The 19,922-nt window shown below is 36.3% G+C and overlaps 1 protein-coding gene across 4 annotated transcripts in view; it reads right to left on the bottom strand.

Moving 5' to 3' along the window:
• CPNE4 (copine 4) overlaps window positions 1–19,922 on the bottom strand; it is a 419,473-nt gene that overhangs the window by 99,168 nt on the left and 300,383 nt on the right. For all 4 annotated transcript variants that reach the window (XM_074271064.1, XM_074271065.1, XM_074271068.1 and 1 more), the window contains 3 exons: window positions 19,631–19,702; window positions 16,757–16,831; window positions 2,527–2,610 (listed from right to left, as the gene is read on the bottom strand). In XM_074271064.1, coding sequence (XP_074127165.1) covers window positions 2,527–2,610; window positions 16,757–16,831; window positions 19,631–19,702 — 231 coding nt within the window. The remainder of the gene's footprint in view (window positions 1–2,526; window positions 2,611–16,756; window positions 16,832–19,630; window positions 19,703–19,922) is intronic.

Below are 19,922 nucleotides of genomic sequence, written 5' to 3' on the forward strand. Positions count from 1 at the left end.
CAGAATACCTTGGAAATGGGCCAGACTAGGAAGTCCTGCCTGTATTGTTTAAGGAATACCAGTCCTAATATAAACCCTTCTTTGAAAATGGTGATGATGACAGAAAATGGGACTAGGATGGCAGATGATTGGCTGGTATCTGGCCAATGCATGGATGCTGTGACTGTGGGCAACTCAGCCTAAAAGAGACTCAGTTTTTTATCTAAGAAATAAAGAGGTTACATTAGATAATCTTTAAGTCTTTTTTTAAAGCTCTATAACAAATAATTTTGTAGGACTATCAGTAGTGAAATGAATTCTCCAAAATCCAGGCAGCAAAAGCTCTGCCTCTTGGAGAGATAAGTCGTCCCTTTGTCTAGAAGACTGGGCCACTTTTTAGTAATTTTATTCAGTGACACTGACTTGGTATATAATCCAATAACAATAATATATTACTTTAAAAAATTTGCTAAGGATCTTACCTATATTAGCTCATTTGAGCTTCATCATACACAACCTTGCTAGGTTAGTAGAGTGGTTATTATTTCCATTTTGCTCTCAAAGACTCTAAAAGTCAGAAAAGCTAAGGAATTGACCTATTGTCACACAGCTCTGGGATCTGAATTTCCCTAACCCTAAGACCATCAATCTATCCAACTCAAAGAAATATGTTTTAGGAAATAGAAAATCCCACCTCGGACAGTAAGTGACTAGGTAAACCTGAGCAAATCATTGTACCTCGAACTCCCCTTGGACTTGGCAGCTAAGCCATAGGTGTGATTTACTCCAGGGGAGGGGATTCTCATGCCAGGAACATGGTAGCATAGCCACCATAGCTGGAGGGGACTCTAGGGCTCATGTGGTCTGACTGTCTCATTTTACAACTAGTGAAACTGAGCATTGTAGAGGAATTCAGACTTTGGAGAAGTTATATAGGTACCAAGTGGCAGAACTCACTTAGAACTGTGTCAGAGGTGATGGGAAAAGAAATTCTAAAAAGAGATTGTTGGGGATAAGTGAAGTAGTGTAGTGGATAGAGCATCAGCCCTGGAGTCAGGAGATCTGAGTTCAAATTGAGACAGTGAGAGTGAGAATGACAGCAAGAGATTGTTTTCTCAGAAAAGGTATTTTAAATGATAACTTTGAAAATATTTATAATAGAAAAGAAATATAAATAAATACTATGAAATAAGATCTCAAATTCTCATTTGTTGATTTCTTGGTTACTGTTATTATTTCATCTGTCAATTTGTGGTGATTATTTGGATTCATAGGGCAGCTTTTACTTTGGTCAGATTCACTGCCATAGGAAAACAATACTTTAGTGTAGCTTCCCTCTGTTTCTTGCTAAGGAGAGGCAATCATTGTATGGGAGAAGGTATTGGCAAAGTAAGCCCCCTCCCACCTTTTTTTTTTTATTTTATTTTTTGCCTTTACCCTCTTTCTGTTTTCTACCCCACACTACTGGAAATTCTTTTGGAATTGGATATAATCATAAATCACATGATAACCCCAAAGCCGGAAGGCATGACTTTTATGATATTAGGAAATCCAATAACAATTTCTGCCTGAAATTAAAAACTGCATTCCTCCAAGTGAATGAGAATGATTTGATAGTCAGCCAAGAAGTGAAAAAAACACCAATCTTCAATTGGCTAACCCAGAGAAAACACCTGGTCACCACTCTTCCTATTAGGGATAGGGGTTTGGAGGTCAGGAGCAGCTGGCCAGACTGAAAAGGGCCCATTATAAAAACAAGAGAAGACTCAGGGTATATCAAGAAAAGGAGAATCTTCAAAATTTGGAGTCTGATCAGATTCATAACAAGGAATTGTGCCTGAGTTCATTACTCTGGATAAGTAGAATAAATAGATAAATAGAATAAATAACATCCTCCTTTATGGTTTTGAGTGAGACACAGAGTTGCCAGGTCATTGGCATGAAGCTGGTTCTGGGGCGGCCATTGGGCTGGGGCAGAGAAAAGACAAGCAATGGAGGAGATCAGCTCACTGTCACCAGCTAACTTTTAGATCCCAGTTTTTATATTTATGTATCCAATCATATATGATTTTATCCAATTATTCTTTCTAGCTAGACACTAGTATCTGTTGTAACTACATTGCTGAAAGCTTGAAAGCTCAGTCAACCCCCTCTAAATTCAATGCCCATCAAATTCTGCACCCTGGGACAAAGTCTAATTGATCTTAAAATAGTAAGAGATCTAAATCTAACCAATAGAATTTGGAGCATCAGAGGATCATTGACTCAGGAGTGAAAGACCTTGGAGACCATCTAGTAAACTCTTGCTTACTTTATACTGTCATTTCTCCCCCATTCCCTCTTTATATGCAAATAGATGGGGATTTTCATTTCTGTCTCTATATCCCGAGTACTTGTCAGGGTGCTAGGCACAAGGTTGGCACTTAGAAAGTATTTCTTGCATTAAATTGCATTTGTAACCCCTGGAGGTTTAAAAAGTTTCCCTGTGTCTTAATTGATCAACGTGCCTTTTAGAAGACAACATGAAAGTGGCTAGAGCTTCCTCACCTCAGTCCTGTGTACAAGCTGTTGAGTAGCATCATCATTCATACGGAAGATTTCCAGAAAAGGATCAGACTTACTGAAGAAATCCTAAAAAGGAACATAGAAAAAAAAGTCAATTCTTGAGCCCCTTTTCATTTTGCCAGAGTTCTTCAACTTTCTCCCTTTGGCCGAATACAGAGTGGAGGGCATCCTACTACTCTCTCTCCTAAGGTCCACTACAGTTTGGTCTTCCTTGTATCCTTCTACTCCGTGACTTATCATGCTCCCTTTTCTTCTTTACTTCCTTAATCACTGCTGTCTTTCTCTTCCATCCCAAGAGAGGAGGTTCTTTTCATTATCTATATCTGGTAAGTAAATTCTAAAGCCTTTTGAAAAGTGTCTTTAATAAAAATTGTCCATAGCAACAACAATAATATCTAGCATGTAAATTTATATTTAAGTTTAATTGATTTTATACACTACAAACGTTCACAAATTCCCCTCACTCTGTAAGATATGTCATAACTAAGCAAAAAAATTTAAGCAAAACACTACAGTGACCTCATCTGAAAGTGCATGCAATGGCCCCCACCTTTCTATTCTCTGAATGTTTTTTAATTAGCAGGATTTTCTCTCTCCCTTCAAGTTCCCACCTTACTAAAAAATAAAAAAGTAAGAAAAAGAAATTCTTTCTTACAAATAATCAAGAAAAACAATTTCCCTCTTTAGCTCTCTATAAAAATATAAATCTCATTCTGAACCCTAAATCTTTTAAAAATATTTTAATAGTTTTTATTTACTAGATATATGCATAGGTAATTTTACAACATTGACAATTGCCAAACCTTTTGTTCTAATTTTTCCCCTCCCCCCAGATGGCAGGTTGACCAATACATGTAAATATGTTGAGTATATATTAAATACAATATATGTATACATGTCCAAACAGTTGTTTTGCTGTACAAAAAGAATCAGACTTGGAAATAGTGTAAAATTAGCCTGTGAAGGAAATCCAAAATGTAGGCGGACAAAAATAGAGGGACTGGGAATTCTATGTAGTGGTTCATAATTATCTCCCAGAGTTCTTTTGCTGGGTGTAGCTGGTTCAGTTCATTACTGCTCTATTGGAACTGATTTGGTTCATCTCCTTGTTGAAAATGGCCATGTCCGTCAGAATTGATCATCATATAGTATTGTTGTTGAAATATGAACCCTAAATCTTTTACTTCTTTGTCATGAGCCAGAGAGTGCACTTCATCATTAGAGCTTTGCAATCATGAATGGTCATTGTATTAATTATAGTTCTTATAACTTTCTTAATTGTTCCTTTTTACAGTGTTATTATGCAAATCATGCTCCTGGTTCTGCTCATCTGATTCTTCATCAATTTATACAAATCTTCAGAAATTGTTAATTTTTTATAACATTGATCTTATTTTTGATAATGATAATAGCTTTTTAAATTTCAAAATGCATGCAAAGATAGTTTTCAACATTTACTCATCATGTTCCAAATTAATACTGATCTTATTAAGGAGGCAGGTAGGTGACACAGCAAATGACACTTAGAGGAAGGAATACCTGGGTTCAAATCTACCTTTAGATACTGTGTAAGCCTAGTTAAGTTACTTTATCTCTATTTGTTTGTTTCCTCATTTGTAGGGTGAGAATAATAATAGCACTAACTTCTCAGGGTTATTACAAGGATCCAAAGAAACATTTGTAAAGCACTCTGAAAATGCTAAAAAAAAAAATACTAGTTGTAGTTTCTGTTATTACTACATAAACTGTTCTAGTTCTGCTTACTTGATTCTGTATCACTTCATAGAAGTCTTTATAAACTCTTTGAAATCATCTATTTCCTCACGTTTTTAATAACACGGTACTCCAACACACTCATATATTGCAAATTATTTGATCATCCTTCTATTCATGACTATTCTGTTTCTAAATTTGTTTTGCCTTAACAAAAGTTACTGTTAACATTTTTTTTTAACATAAAGGACCTTTCCCTATTTCTTCGATCTCTTTTGGACATAGACCTAAGCAACGGTAGAGCTTGGTTAAATGGCCTGAAACTTTTAGTAACTTTTTCTATATAATTCAAAACTGTTTTTCAGAATATCCATTCACAAGCCTACCAACAGTACATCAATGTGCCTGTTTTCTCACAGTCCCTCGGCAACACTTATAATTTTTCTTTTTTTGTTATTTATTCCAATCTAAAGGGTGTGAGGTGGGATTTCAGAATTATTTTGATTTGTAATTCTCCATTTAGTAATGATTTGGGACACTTTTCCATATAGCTATTGATAGAGTGGGATTCTTCTATTAAGAATTGCCTGTTCATATTCTTAGATTATCAGTTGGGGAATTGCTCTAATTCTTTTTTTTTTTTCACCCCTTTGGATTTATTTTATTATTTCTTGAAATCGTATTAAATCATTTCTTTTCACTTGACCAGTTCTAGTTTTTGGAGTTATGATCTTCAATGAGATTTTTTTATCTCTTTCACTATTTGTCCAGTTCTATTTTTTGAATGGCTCTAATTCTTACAAATTTATATTGGTTCTTTGTATATTTCAAAATGAGACCTTTATCAAAGAAACTTGTTGCAAAGATCCTCCCCAACTTCCTATTCCATTGTTTTCTTTTTAACCTTACCTTTGTTGGAATGTTTATATAAAACCTTTTATAAAGTTTAGATGATTAAAATCATGAATTTTATCTTCTGTAATTCATTTACTTTTCACTTCTCCATAGATATGAAAGACTTTTTTTATCTTTCTCTAATTTGTTTATTACAGACCTCTTATAATTAAGATATGTGCCTAATCTTTGTTTAAGGTGGGATGTGCTGATTTAAATCTAATTTCTTCCATATTGATGTCTAATGTTCTCAGCAGTTTTTGTCAGATAGCGAGACATTATCCCAGCTGTCATTTATTTGGTACTTTGTGGTTTGTAAAACACTCTACATATATTATCATATTTGATCCTAATGACCTATGAAGTTTTATTATTATAATATCTAATTTAATATATGATGAAATTTAAATAGACAGATTAAGTGACAAGCTCGTAGTTATGCATCAGTCAGTATTTTTCAAACTCAATATTTTCCAATTCCAAGTCGATTGTTCAAACCATTATGTCTCTTCGCTGCCTCAAGAAGCTAACTCCTAAAATTTGGAGTAGCTTAAAAATCTTAGTGTCTTACTCTGATATTATGATCTTGGAAAGAAATATATTAATTGCAATAAAAAAGACTGCATCTATTATGTTTCCCATAGGTGATGTGACCATTTGGCATTGAAAATCTCCAAAATCAAACTCATCAATTTTTCCTAGACATAAGTTTTAAATTCCAGCTTTCATATCACCATCAATGGCACTGCCAGATTCCTGGTTCCTAAGATTCCAAATAGGATAATTTAGTTTTATCTGGATTATACTTCTCATTTTCTTACTATTTGCTCTATCTCCTTAATCTTTGTCTTTTCCCTCCCACTTTTATAATTCCTAACATCTATGGATTAAAAGTCTTCTCCATTTTCATATTCTTTCTGTTATTCCAAGTTATTACCCCCCCAAACCTCCTTTCTTTTTCCCAACTTCCCTATTTCTGTGAAAAGTACCACCATCCTTCTAATCTCATAAGTTTAGCAATACATTAGATTCCCCACTCTCCCTCACCCCATGTAATAACCAATCAGTGGGCAAAAATTGCCATTTCTATATTCCCAGCACTCTCCCATCAGACCCTTTTCTCCATTCATCTAACTACCACCTTAGTTCAAGCCCTCAGCACTTTGAACCTAGATTATTTCAACAGCCTCCTCCTCCTCAGTCTCTGACTCAAGTTTCTTCTCCCATCAATCTACTCCATATTCTGCTTCCAGAGAAATTTTCCTTAAATACAGATGTGACCATGTGACTCCTCTTAGAAGACTGTTGAACTTCACCCAAACAGCCCTGGAGAGATACAGTGGCTATGAACAGGTTGCAACACATTTCAGATGAAAGATAATGTGGGAAAAGTTATATAATAAATATCATTAGATAGGTGTACAACCAGTAAAAAAAATTGGGCCAGTCAGGTAGAGAGAGAAATGGATATGTCGAAGTGATAGCCATGCAAGGTTCAGCGAAATTGAGAAAGGTCCTTTGGGCAGATTTATGGATGGACAGGCATAAATATATTGCCTGTGACTTGCATCTTTGGAGAAAATCTCCACATCAGTGAGGTCATGGGTCCACTGCAGTATGTGGAAATAAACAAATCAGAGCATCAGATGCCTCTTTCATTATGGGTTTATTTAGAATAAAATTAAAAATCTACATGTGTCTTACTAACCTTGTTTGGGAAAGCCAATTACATATTGATTTTTTTAAATAGAAAGAAAACCCTTCATAAGAACAGAAACATATATTAAACCAAAAGAAAGTTGGCTCAGTTTGTAGCCTTTCCAAAAATGTGCAGATCCAGTTTTATAGTCGTCATCTCAGTGGCTCCATAAGAAGGGAAGATAATTTTCAGTGTTTTTTTTCTGTTCAATTATTAGCTATTAGAATGGCCCCTGGTGACTGTTCGGTATAATCAAGGCTTAATGAATAGGGTACTTTAATTATGTTTAGCTTCTGTGAAAATTGCTATTAAAAAAGAAGACACACACTCTGATCAACCACCTAATCTCTGGTCAATACAGAGGAAGTCAATCGTGTGCTATAGGGCAGTAAGCTACTAGGTTTTGAAAGCAGCAAGAGGCAAAGTCGAAAATTATGATGACCGTAAAGGGATAGATAGTGGTGGTGATGAAATTAATGGGGTAATAATTTCTCACCTTGGAGAGCACTTTCTAATTTTATAGATAAAACCAATGAAATCCCTGAAAATCCTCAAACTGCCAAGATTACTAGAGCTAGTAATAAAATACACATACCCCTTCATCTTAAAGCCCTTCCTATCACATTCTTTACTTCTTTTGACATTCCCTGAAATACAACTTTTTTTCCTGAAGATGTCATATCTTAGTATCCTCCTCAATCACTCTCTCCTACCTCCTGACACAATGTCAGAAAGTGAAGAGGAAGTAGCATATTCCTTGTTCCCCAAGACCATTTTTTTAGACTATTCCTTACTGCAATCATTGCAAAATCATCTTTCTTACTTCCTACCACATTCAGATCTTTATTCTTCCCATCTTTCCCAGGTCAAAGTCATTCGCCCTCATTCCTCAGTAAATTCAGTATTTGGAACCCAGTCTTCTTTCCCATTCCAACCTAATCTCCCTTTGATATCCTGAATATCTAGTTTCTCAATCTCTTTTATTCCCCTCCCCATTCTAGTTTCCTCAAACTATCCAAAAGGAAGAGTTATACCTTAAATTATCATCTTATAATTGAATTTGCTTCCAAGTTCTTCTGGCTTTGCTCTCTATTCAATATAATTTCCCTTAATTTTTAGTGGGCCTGTTTTACTTGTTAATATAGCACCAAGCAATAATAGCACGTGGGTCCATCTATGGATATGAAAAACTAGGACCCTCTCGAACATCAGCTAGAGGATCAATTTCTTCTATACTTTGCCACAGACATGGCCCTCAAAAAGAAAGTCAGGGAGAGACACTCTGTCTTATTCAAGTGATCTGGAGTGATTACTTCATTTAATAATTGAACCTACTTGTTATTGCAATTGTCAGCCAGCTGCTAATGCAATATGAGCTTTTTGGAAGGTAAACTGTGAAGGATTCTCAGCAGAAATCTTGAAACACAAAGACATCCTGTGAGTTAAATGGGCTGCATTAAAGTAGAAAAAGTTGGCTTCTCCTTGCTTTAAAAATCAAGCCTGATTGCACTTTCACTGGCTCTCACACTTCAGTTTCTCTCTAGTCTTTTCCATTAGACAAATGCTAAGTATATCCCTATGCTTCATTTGGATTTTTCATCTCCCCAAATGAGTGTTATTTAATACTTGGGTCTGAAGAACCATGTGAAATGAAATCAGAAAGTACGAGCTCTAAACCTGGCTATGCTTTTAGTGTCCCATGGGACCAGGGGAAATCATTTAATATCTTTGTGCCTCAGTTTCTTCATCTGTAAAATGAGGAGGTTGGAAGAATTAATCATTAAGGGCAGCAGCTCTAACATTCAATGAGTCTATAATTCTGTTTTCCTCCCATGAAATTAAATATTTTTGAAGCAGGACAATATCTGTATTCCTGTACAGTGGATGGTAAGTTATAATAAATTACTCTTCATGCTTTCTGTAGTCTGACCAAATTGGCCTTTTTTGCCGGTCATTACTCATGACATTCCACCTCCCAGCTCTGTGTTTTTCTCTAGATTTCCTATGCCTGAAATGTGTTCTCCCTTTTGTTTACCTCTTAAAATACCTAGCGCCTTCAAAGTTTAGTTCAAAGATCACATCTACAAGAAGCTTTTTTCTTATTCCTTAAGTTATTGATTCTTTCACTGACAAAATAGCCTTGTATTTATTTGCTATATATCTTAAATATATTTGCATACATTCATGCTATCTCCATTATATAAACTTGTTGAGTACAGGGACAGTTTTACCTCTCTCTTTGAATCCCTACCATCTAGCCTGGGGCCTGGCACATACTAAGCACTTAATAACTTAGTTGATGTACCGATTTATTTGTTACTCTCCTTTTCCCAGGGTAGGGATGCAATGAGACTGCTATATCCCTATGGGTATCAAGTGTTCAGGACCAAGTAGGTGAGGTAGGTCATAATTACAAAGGCAAGGATCCATTGTAGTCTGGAAGGAAACATCCATTAAGAGTCAAGAGTCTGACCAAAAAGCATTTAGAAATTGAAATAACAGCCCTATGTTTTCTGGTCTATGAGGAAGTCACTGTCATCTGGCTCGAGAGAGAAATAGGCTAAACACCTTTGGGTGGAAGAGCCCACTAATAAGAGCTTGAACACTCTTAACTTGTAGCAAAAGTCAGTGAAATGTTAAATGAGAAGCACTTAAGAGAATCCAAAGGGGGATGGAGCCATTCCAAGCCAGAGGGCAAACAAGAGCTTATTGCTACATGTTGATGTGAAGACACATAATGGCACTGAGAATGTCATTTCAGGGCATTGACCAGCAATTCTGTTTGGGTGAAATCATCTGAAACAATGCTTTACACAGTATTAAAGGCTCTGCAGAGATTTATCAAGTGAGTGAATGAATAGATCTACTTGGCTGATAAAGCCTCTGCTAATGTCATTTTAAATTACTTTACATTCACTTAACTAGGTGTTAACTTCCCTTGCCTCCCTTTCCTCAATTGCAAAATGGAGGCAATAAAATCAGCTACCTCACAGGATTTTTTGGTGAGGATCAAATGAGATAATAAGAAGTACATTGCATAATATCTGGTACATAGTTAGGTGCTATATAAATATTAGCATCTGCTGTTATTTTCATTATCACCCTACTTTTCCCAATTAGAATGGAAACTCTTGGAGGTCAGAGATTGTTTTGTTTTAGTCTTTGTACCTCTGGTGGCTAGCACAGAGCCTATAGCATAGGAGGCATTTAATAAATGATTGATGAATGAAGATAAAGTTAATTATAAGTGACAATTATATATAATAGTGAGTTAAGGAGTACAAAACACTTCACATCCATTGGAGCTTCAGAAGAAAAATCTTTGGAAGGTAATATTAGCTCCATTGTACAGATGAGGAAATTAAGTTTCAAAGATATGAATTAACATAGCTTGGCAATGAAGGAGTGGAATTTGAACCTAATTATGTATGCCATATCCAATATAAGCATGGTGGTTTCTATTCCCAGTATATAAACCTCTTCCTAGTAGAAAGTTACATGATATATATATCTATATCTATATCTATCTATCTATCTATCTATCTATCTATCTATAGAGAGAGAGAGATATCTGTATATATATAGTTGCTAGGTTCAATAACCACAACAGATTACTTGGGTTGGGAAGGGGACAGAGAAAATGAGGATGGTGAAAGAAGTAGTTCATTTTAGATTCCGCCTCTAATCCAATCAATATAAATCAATTTGATAGAATCATATCAAAGTTCCATATATAAAGCTCCAGAGCTGTGAGCTGCAGATGCTAAGTTCACTTGCTTAATTATAGGATGTTTACTAAAGGTCCTCCACCTTTGGTTTGCCTTGTGATGATGACCTAGTCCAGTTTGGCAGAGGTGAGAATTACATAGAAAGTTCCCTGAAATATTTTTGTACCTTTGGACCAATCACTTATCCAATGGGAGCAGATGACTATCTCATGACCACTTAGGTCACTGGCTGTGATAGCTTGTACCATTTCCTTCCGCCCAAATTACGGAGAAGCCTGTCAATATTATGTGGAGCTATTCCTTGCATCACCCAACTTGTGACCCTATTGACACATTATTTTGCTTATTCAGTAGAATTATTCTGGATTTGGTAGAGCTGTTCCAGAAGGATTGAACATCTCACCCTATAAAAATAGGGCCCTGAAAGAAGGAGGAATATCAGATCAGGAGGAAGATTTGAAGTCTAATTTATTAGAGGGGTCCATGGACTCTTCAATAAAGTGGCATTGGCTCAGATTTCTGCCTTAGTTTCTCTTATTATAGGTGGGATAATTTTAATCTCCACAATGGAGGAAGACTTATACTTAGCCAAGATGAGCTACTAGTCCTCAGAAGACTTGTTCTTGTAGTCCTTGGTGGGTTTGAACTGAAGTAGAAATAATTTGAAAGAAAAATCAGGACAGCTTTGAATGGGATGAGCAAGAAAATGCTTTGAGTCACATGTTATAGCATCATGGATTGAAAGATTCTTAGCAGATATCTAGTCCAAACCATTCATTTGTTGGGTGAACAACCTGAGACCCAGAGAAATTAAGTGACAACTCTAAAGTCACACATAATTATAGAGGGGTTTGGACACAGTGCTTTGCACCATCCACATTGTCTCTCCTGACTATACTATGTATCTTGTCTGTACTATCTATTTCTCAAAGGTGACTTTTTTGGAGGAAAGTGTCTTAAAGATATCCTGGCATAGCAGGTAAGTGGATGAATGTGATAGTTTCTTTCTGGTACACACAGATTTCTATGTGGAATCTCTTGTTCCATTTCATATCTATTGCTTAAAGTTTTAACGAGACACAAAGTTGAGGCTAATCAGCTAAAGGCACGCAAGGTACCCAGAGATCTGAATGAAGGAATTTGACATCCCTGTTTTGGATGAAAACTAAGCAAACATTCTCTGTGGTTTAGAATGTTTTAAAAAATAATGATAAACTGTCAGGTCCAGTTTCACTAGACTGGTGAAAGGGAATTTTTTTTTGCTTTTGGCAGGAATAAAAAGATGTTTAAAGTGTTTTTATTGGAGAGAAAACCCATGTAAAGAGAATGAAGCTGATTTAAGAGAAACTTAAATAAATGAACACAGCTGTTTCAGGAGGTACAAAATCAACTTCTTGAGGGAGTGACTTTTTTCCTTTATGATGTTCAAAAGGAAAGGAAGAAAAATTCCACAATGAGATGGTATTTGCTATTTTTATCACACTCATCCTGTACTTGACCAGAAAGATTGCTATAATCTTATACTTAGTTGGTTTATGGGTTTGTTTGTTTTTTTTATTTCTCATTTTTCTCCCAGTCTTGTTCACCTGGGGAAGCTAAGATTTGCTATTGGAGAGGATAAGAGATGATTTGGGGGATACTGAAGTTTCCAGTAAACATTTTCAGTGATAGTGATAGCTACAAGCAATTTCTGGATCAACTAATTGAATTTTAAGGTTTCTAGTGGACTCTTTTCTCTAACTTACAAGAATCATTTTCTGGAGAACGGAACAAAGAATGGGGAACATTCCCTGACCTTATTCTGAAAACCACTTCTGTCCACAGTATTAAATTCCCTTTGGATCTTAGACAAAACTAAATGGAGCCACTTATATTACTAAGAGAAGCCTTCATTCTGTAGATATGCCAAGAGTTTCCTCACATTCTTGAAGGATGTAGACTTTTTTATTAAAGCTTTTTATTTCCAAAACATATGCATAGATAATTTTCAACATTCATCCTTGCTAAACCTTGTATTCCTCTTCTTTCTCCTCACCCTCTCCCCTAGATGGGGAGTAATACAATATATGTTAAACATATGCAATTCTTTTATACATATTTCTACAATTATCATGCTGCACAAGAAAAATCAGATGAAAAAGGGAAAAAATGAGAAAAAATTAAAAATGCAAGAAAACAACAAAAAAGAGTGAAGATACTATGTTATGGTCCATACTCAGTCCCCACAGCCTTCTCTCTGGGTACAGATGGCTCTTTTCATCACAAGATCTCGCTTGTGAGATCATTCATCAGAATTGTATAAACTTGCTTACTCGTGTACAATGTTCTCCTGGTTCTAATCACTTCACTTAGCACCAGTTCATATAGGTCTCCCCAGGCCTCTTTGAAATCATCCTGCTGGTCATTTCTTACAGAATAATAATATTCCATAATATTCATATACCACAATTTATTCATCCATTCTCCAACTGATGGACACCTACTCAGTTTCCAGTTCCTTGCCACTACACAAAGGGCTGCCACAAACATTTTTGCACATAGGAATCCCTTTCTCTCCTTTAAGATCTCTTTGGGATATAAGCCCAGTAGAGACACTGCTGGATCAAAGGGTATGCACAGTTCGATAGCCTTTTGGCCATAGCTCCAAATTGCTTTCCAGAATGGTTGGATCAGTTCACAACTCCACCAACAATGCATCAGTGTCCCAGTTTTCCCACATCCCCTCCAACATTCATCATTATCTTTTCCTGTCATCTTAGCCAATCTGAGAGGTGTAGTGGTATCTCAGAGTTGTCTTAATTTGCATTTATCTGATCAATAATGATTTTAGGGCATTTTCATATGACTATAAACGGTTTTAATTTCATCTGAAAATTATCTGTTCATATTCTTTGTCCATTTATCAACTGAAGAATGGCTTGAATTCTTATAAACTTGAGTCAATTCTTTATATATTTTTGAAATGAGGGCTTTATTAGAAGACTTGGATGTAAAATTCCCCTCTCCCAATTTATTGCTTCCCTTCCAATGTTGTCTGCATTAGTTTTGTTTATACAAAACTTTTAACTTAATATAATTAAACTTTTACATTTTGCATTCCATAATGTACCCCAGTTCTCCTTTGGCCGCAAATTCCTTCCTTTGAAGGATGTAGACTTTCAGGGGCATCAGTTGCTTGCACTTTCTTTACTTCCACCATCCCTTCCTGCCAATATCCTTTTCTGCATCTTTGCATCTCAAAACTAGAATCTACTTGACAGGAGAAGATTGTGGAAGTCATTCCTATTTTCTTAAGGGAAGATAAAGGTGGTAGTTTCGGGGTTTCACAGAAGAATTGCTCATAGATCTAGAGATGAAAGAGCCTTTCAGTTCAAACTCTCTCATTTTACAGATAAAAAAACTAAGACTCAGTGAGTTTAGGAACTAACAAGCTCCAACCTCCAAGATTTTCAAGGCACTGTTTAGAGCCAGAGTGCAGGGCTCAACACTGCCCTAATAAAGTAAATCATTCAATGTGAAAGGAAACTTGGGTCCTTCTCCTGCTTTCTGAATTGCTCCTCCCCCTTCACTCTTGTCCTTTCTGAAAAATCAAGGGATGGGGACATTCTTAGATCATTTTGCCTTTAGAAGTATTTATGTGGAATCTGGTAGCACGAGGATATGATCAATCACCTCTGCAGTGTTAAATGAAAGCCATCAGGATCCTAATTTTCAATGTAGTCTTTTCTCCCTCCTTTCCCCTTCACCTCAAGCCCTGAAGTACAGTAAATCCAGTTTAATCTTCTTTTAGGCTTTTAACACACAAAAAGGAAATTTTCTTTCAAAGAACAAGGTAGAAAATTTAACATGTGGTCAAGAGAGCAACTTCAATCTTCTGGAATCTCTAAGGAGGACTTCTCTGCAAAAGGAACTAATGGAATTGATTTGAAGTTCATTCTGGGGAAATCTCATCCTTAACTACCATAGTGAAGATAAAATCTGTATTCTCCCTGTGTTGCAGGTTGGTGCTGTCCCTACTGACTGAAGAACATATGTTAAATGATGTTACTCTCATTGAAGGCCAGAGAATTATAGAAATTTGACCATTTGGTGCTTTTAACCTGGAGTCATTGAACTTAAAAAAAGTTTTGATAACTGTTTATCAGTGTAACAAGTAGAAAATCCATTGATCAGCTCTGTGATACTGGAGAAGTCTCTTTCTAAAAAGAGCCTCAGTATGTGGAAAACAACAACAACAACAACAACAAAAAACTGGTATTCTGATACATTGTTGGTGGAGTTGTGAAGTGATCCAACCATTCTGGAGAGCAATTTGGAACTATGCCCAAAGAGTTATAAAGCTGTGTATACTCTTTGATCCAGTAATGTCTCTACTGAGTCTGTATCCTTAAGGGAAAAGGACCCACATGTGGCAGCCCTTTTATTGTGGCAAGGAACTAGAAACTGAGTGGATGCTCATCAGCTGGAGAATGGCTGAATAAGTTATGGTATATGAATGTTATGGAATATTATTGTTCTATAAGAAACGACCAGCAGGGAGGCCTGGAGAGACTTAACATGAACTGATGCTGAGTGAAATGAATAGAACCAGGAGATCATTGTACATGGCAACAAGACTATATGATGATAAATTCTGATGGACGTGGCTCTCTTCAACAATGAGATGATTCAAATCAATTCCAATTGTTCTGTGATGAAGAGAGCCATCTACACCTAGAGAGAGGACTAATGCAACTGAGTGTGGACCCCAACACAGCATTCTCACTCCTTCTGTTGATGTTTGCTTATATTTTGTTTTTCTTCTCAGGTTTTTTTTTTCTAGATCTGATTTTTTCTTGAGCAGCGAGATAACTGTATAAATATGTGTACACATATTGGATTTAACATATTTTAACATAGTTCATGTATTGGACTACCTGCCATTTAGGGGAGGAAATGGGGGAAAGAGGGGAAAATTTGGAACAGAAGGTTTTACAAGGATCAATGTTGAAAAAGTATCCGTGCATATGTTTTGTAAATAAAAAGCTTTAATAAAATTTAAAAATGAATAAATAAAAAAACTATCAGCAGGATGATTTCAGAGAGACTTATGCAAACTGATGCTAAGTGAAGTGAATAGAACCAAGACAAACAACATTGTACAATAAAATTAGGTAATGATCAGCTCTGATAGACTTGGCTCTTTTCAACAATGAGATGATTCAGACCAATTTCAGTAGACTTGAATCCAGAGAGAGGACTGGGAGTGACAGAGTGTGGATCACATTATGTTATCACCTTTTTTGTTGGTATTTGCTTGCTTTTTTTCTTTCTCATTTTTTTCCCCTTTTTGATCTGATTTTTCTTGTGCAACATGTTACATGTGGAAATATGAATAAAATTACTGAACATGTTTAACATAAATTGGATTACTTGCTCTCTAGGGGTTAGAGGTGGAGGGAATGAAGGGAGAAAAATTTGGAATACAAGGTTTTGCAAGGGTGAATACTGAAAACTATCTTTGCATGTATTTTGAAAATAAAAACCTATTGTTTAAATTTAGGAGAAATTCACATGCTGGGAATATGGCTGACAGCAATTGGGTTGCCTTTCCTTAGAGTTTCCTGATGTGTCTCAGCTGAGATTTCTTGGCCACTAAACTGTCTCCCACAAAGTTTCAAGCTTTGTGATCCCTCTGGTTAAGCACTTAAAAGATTCAGTCTTCTGTAGCAAACTTTTTATCAAAGGCCTACTAGATAAGCTGGGCACTGTCCTAGGTACTGGGGAAATAGGCAAAACCAGAACTCAAAGAGGGTGGGAAACACTATGTACACTGATATGCAAATGCTAAATATACAAAAAGTTAATATGAGGAAGGGCAGGGAAGAGGACCCAAGCCAAATGTGACCCTTCTAGTCTCTGGTATTTTGAAATGAATGGGGCTTGTGTGTAATTAAATTGTCTTGGTTTTCATTACAATCCCTGGTCCTCTTTTTAATTGCTTCACAAGTTTGAGAAAGAACTCTTTTGCTCATTGATCTGGAATCTTTGATCTGATTAACAGCAGTTGAAAGAAAATAGCTCTGTGTACACTTGTGTGTGTGTGTGTGTGTGTGTGTGTGTGTGTGTGTGTGTGTGTGTGTATAAGAATCTCATTAAACTATGCTGACTTTATCACATTTTCTGATAAACACTTTACCTTGTCATCCAATTTCCGTGCATTGAATGCCAGTTCGACATAGTCATCATTACCAGAAAGCTCCTCAGCAATCACCTAGGTGGAAAAAGCACATGTAAGCTCTGTTCTGTACCAAGGTAGAACTCAGAAATATAACAAAATGACTGACAGTTTTCCTGTTTACAAAGCATTTAATATAGATTGTATCTGACATTACAACTCTTTGGGGCAGGTGCTAAGGTACTCATTTTATTGATGAAGAAATTGAGACCTAGAAACAGCAACTGACTTGGCCAAAGTTATTCAGCTACAGTGGCAGAGAATGAATCTGATCTCATGCTTTTCTGACTCCGGATCTAGTGTTCTTTACCAAAAGGGGAAAAAAATGGCTCTTTGTCACCAGCACTCATGGGAAATGGGCAGTGACCACTTGGCTATCTCACAAAAAATATCTCAAGTGTTTGGGGGGCATATTCAAGAATTCATTGCCCTTCCCCCCATAAATAGAGATTAAGAGTAGAGAATGGGTTTAAACTCACACATACTAGATTGGGCTTCCAAAGTCTCTTTTATATCTAGAATCCTATGATTCCTTCCTGACTCATCTTTTCATATAATTTAGGGGAAACACCCCTGGTATGATGTCTCAGCACAATCAGGTAAGACCCCAAATTGAACAGACAATGGCATTCAAAGCAATGGCCTGGAAACCAACTGCCAGGCTCTTGTTCCTCTTCTCTAACTCAGTTCATATTTATAAGTAATGCTTCATCCATAAGAAAAAATGGAAGCTATCTTCTAGTTAATTTTGTTCTAGGGCCTATTCCCATCCGTTCTCTCTGAGTTTAACTGTTCCATTTTGAATTATGTCCATCTGTTACATATTGTCCATGGCAGAGTACCAGGAAACTAAAGAGTTAGTTTGTAGTAGGAGTAAAGCTAAACAGGTGAGCATCAGAAAAGAGTGGAAATCTGTGAGCTTCCCCATATTCATGTACCAAGCTGTTCCATGTTTAGGTTGTATTTTCTCCTCAAGTGTAGTTGGTATAAAGCCCATGTGGCCAGGGACCAATTTCTTCATCTGTAATATACTGGGCTTCTGAAGCCTCTTCAAGATCTAGAATCCTATGACCTACAAAGAGTACTAATTTTCTAGCATATGCATGGCCTAAAACACACAGCCTCTCTCTTTTTTTCATATTTACATGGACACAGATGTGGGGCAGGTGGTGTAGTGGATAGTCAGGAAGACTTGGGGTTCAAGACTTGCCTCTAGCATATAGTGACTTTGTAACCTCTTATTGTCCCATGCTTCTCTCTAAGGCTAGAAGCTATAGAATAGTTATTTACCTGAATGAATAGAGGCAGTTTATACTCCAAGGAATAAAAAGTGAAAGAATAGATAATAGAGAGTAGCTAAATCCACATATATGTTTGTATTCATATATGTGTATCAATATATGGAATAGGTTATAATTTATTCTATTTTTCTGATTTCTGGTGCATTGTTCTAAGGAGCTTGCCTAGATTTGGCATCCTAACTGTGAAATGGAACCATACAAGCGTATGTTTATAGCATTAGAATAAGCAAGGACAAATTTAAGTCCTTTTTCTGATATGTATTGACTACATGACCTTGAGCAAGTGACAAACTCTAATGATCCAAGGTAACTTTCTCTGACTGTAGGAACCACTGAAGGTAGAAGATACATCTTAAATACTATATGTAGCCCCAGCTTTCTACCTAAATAATAACAATAATATGAACATATGAGTAAATTTTTCAAAAAGATCTTATTTTAGGGGTGCAACTTATATTCAGGACCAGCCAAAATTAGCCCAGTAAGATATTTTTCACCATCACCTTTTGCTTCTGCTAGTAACTGAATAGGTCTTTGATGGAAGAAGATTTGGAAGCTACCAAGTTGAGATTTTAATTAATGTAGGGGACAAAAAGATGCTAAACTCTAAATCCCTAACCAACTGCTTTTGGGGTGTTGGCTTAGTATAGTCATGCAGCAAAGATTTTTTAAGGTCACTTGATTGTTAGCAACAGCAGAGAATGGGTCCAGTCTACCATCTAGAATTCTTTCCTTTTAAATGTTGAAGCAAATAGGACAGGCATTTTTTGTGAGAGAGATATTTTCCATCCATCCTGCTGGGAGCAGTTCTGAATTTCCATTTAAACAAAAACAAAAGTGGAGAGGATTTTCATCATTGTGGATCAATCACTTTTGAGTTCAAAGTGGGAGTTCAAAGCTGCTCAGGAGTAGACTTCTGAAAATTGGGATCATTCTAACCCTTACCCCACTTTTTTCTTATCTGCAAAGTCATTGGTTGGAATAATTCTGTAACATGTTTAAAAGCTGGTTCCCTATGAAATAATAATAATAAAAAATGACCCACCTGTATTTCAAAATTATGCCAGACTTTCAGATTAAAGCAAAATATTGAAGACCGGGATCTAATGCCTACATAGTATAGACCAAAGCTTGGACTAAAAGCCTCGGCATGTTTGGTACATTTAAAATAATTATCCTTTGCAGACCAAGATAGTGGAAATCTGGATCTTTGAAACTGACAGCTAACTCCAAATCTTCAGTTTACTTAGGATTTGATATCCTCTCTCAATAAATCTTCTATCAAATCTATAACAATTAGAAGGACTAGGTAAGGACTGACTGATCTGCCTTTTTTGCTCTTTCGCTACCTCTTCCTATGTTGTAATCCTGGCACCGAAGTTTTGTTGGCAGGAGAGAGGAAACAGAAACAAAAGGTAACTGAGTGATCTGTAGCAAACTCCAGTTAACTCCAAATGTGTCCTTTATTCTTCTGCCTCTGATTTATTCTAACCATCTCATCAGGGACATTGATCTCATTCAGATGGAAACTTACCGTTATGGAAGATTTTCCTGCAGTGTTTCCATGCTTCAGTAAGGATTTGGACAGCTTCCTCTGTGAAACGATCTGTACAGACAAAGGGGAAGGAAACAGTCACTGCATGGTGGCGGCTCTGAGTTTTAGTCTAATCTCTAGAATGCTTCAGTTTGTCATCAGTCTAAATAAAATTGTGTCAGTATTCCATAATCAGTTCTCTCTTTATCTTTGGCCATTTCACAAACACACATTACTCTGCTTCCTTGATCCCCTTCCTCTCATTAAGATGTTTTACAGATTAATTGAATTA

Source organism: Sminthopsis crassicaudata, chromosome 5, assembly GCF_048593235.1.
Source record: "Sminthopsis crassicaudata isolate SCR6 chromosome 5, ASM4859323v1, whole genome shotgun sequence".
Taxonomy (NCBI): domain Eukaryota; kingdom Metazoa; phylum Chordata; class Mammalia; order Dasyuromorphia; family Dasyuridae; genus Sminthopsis; species Sminthopsis crassicaudata.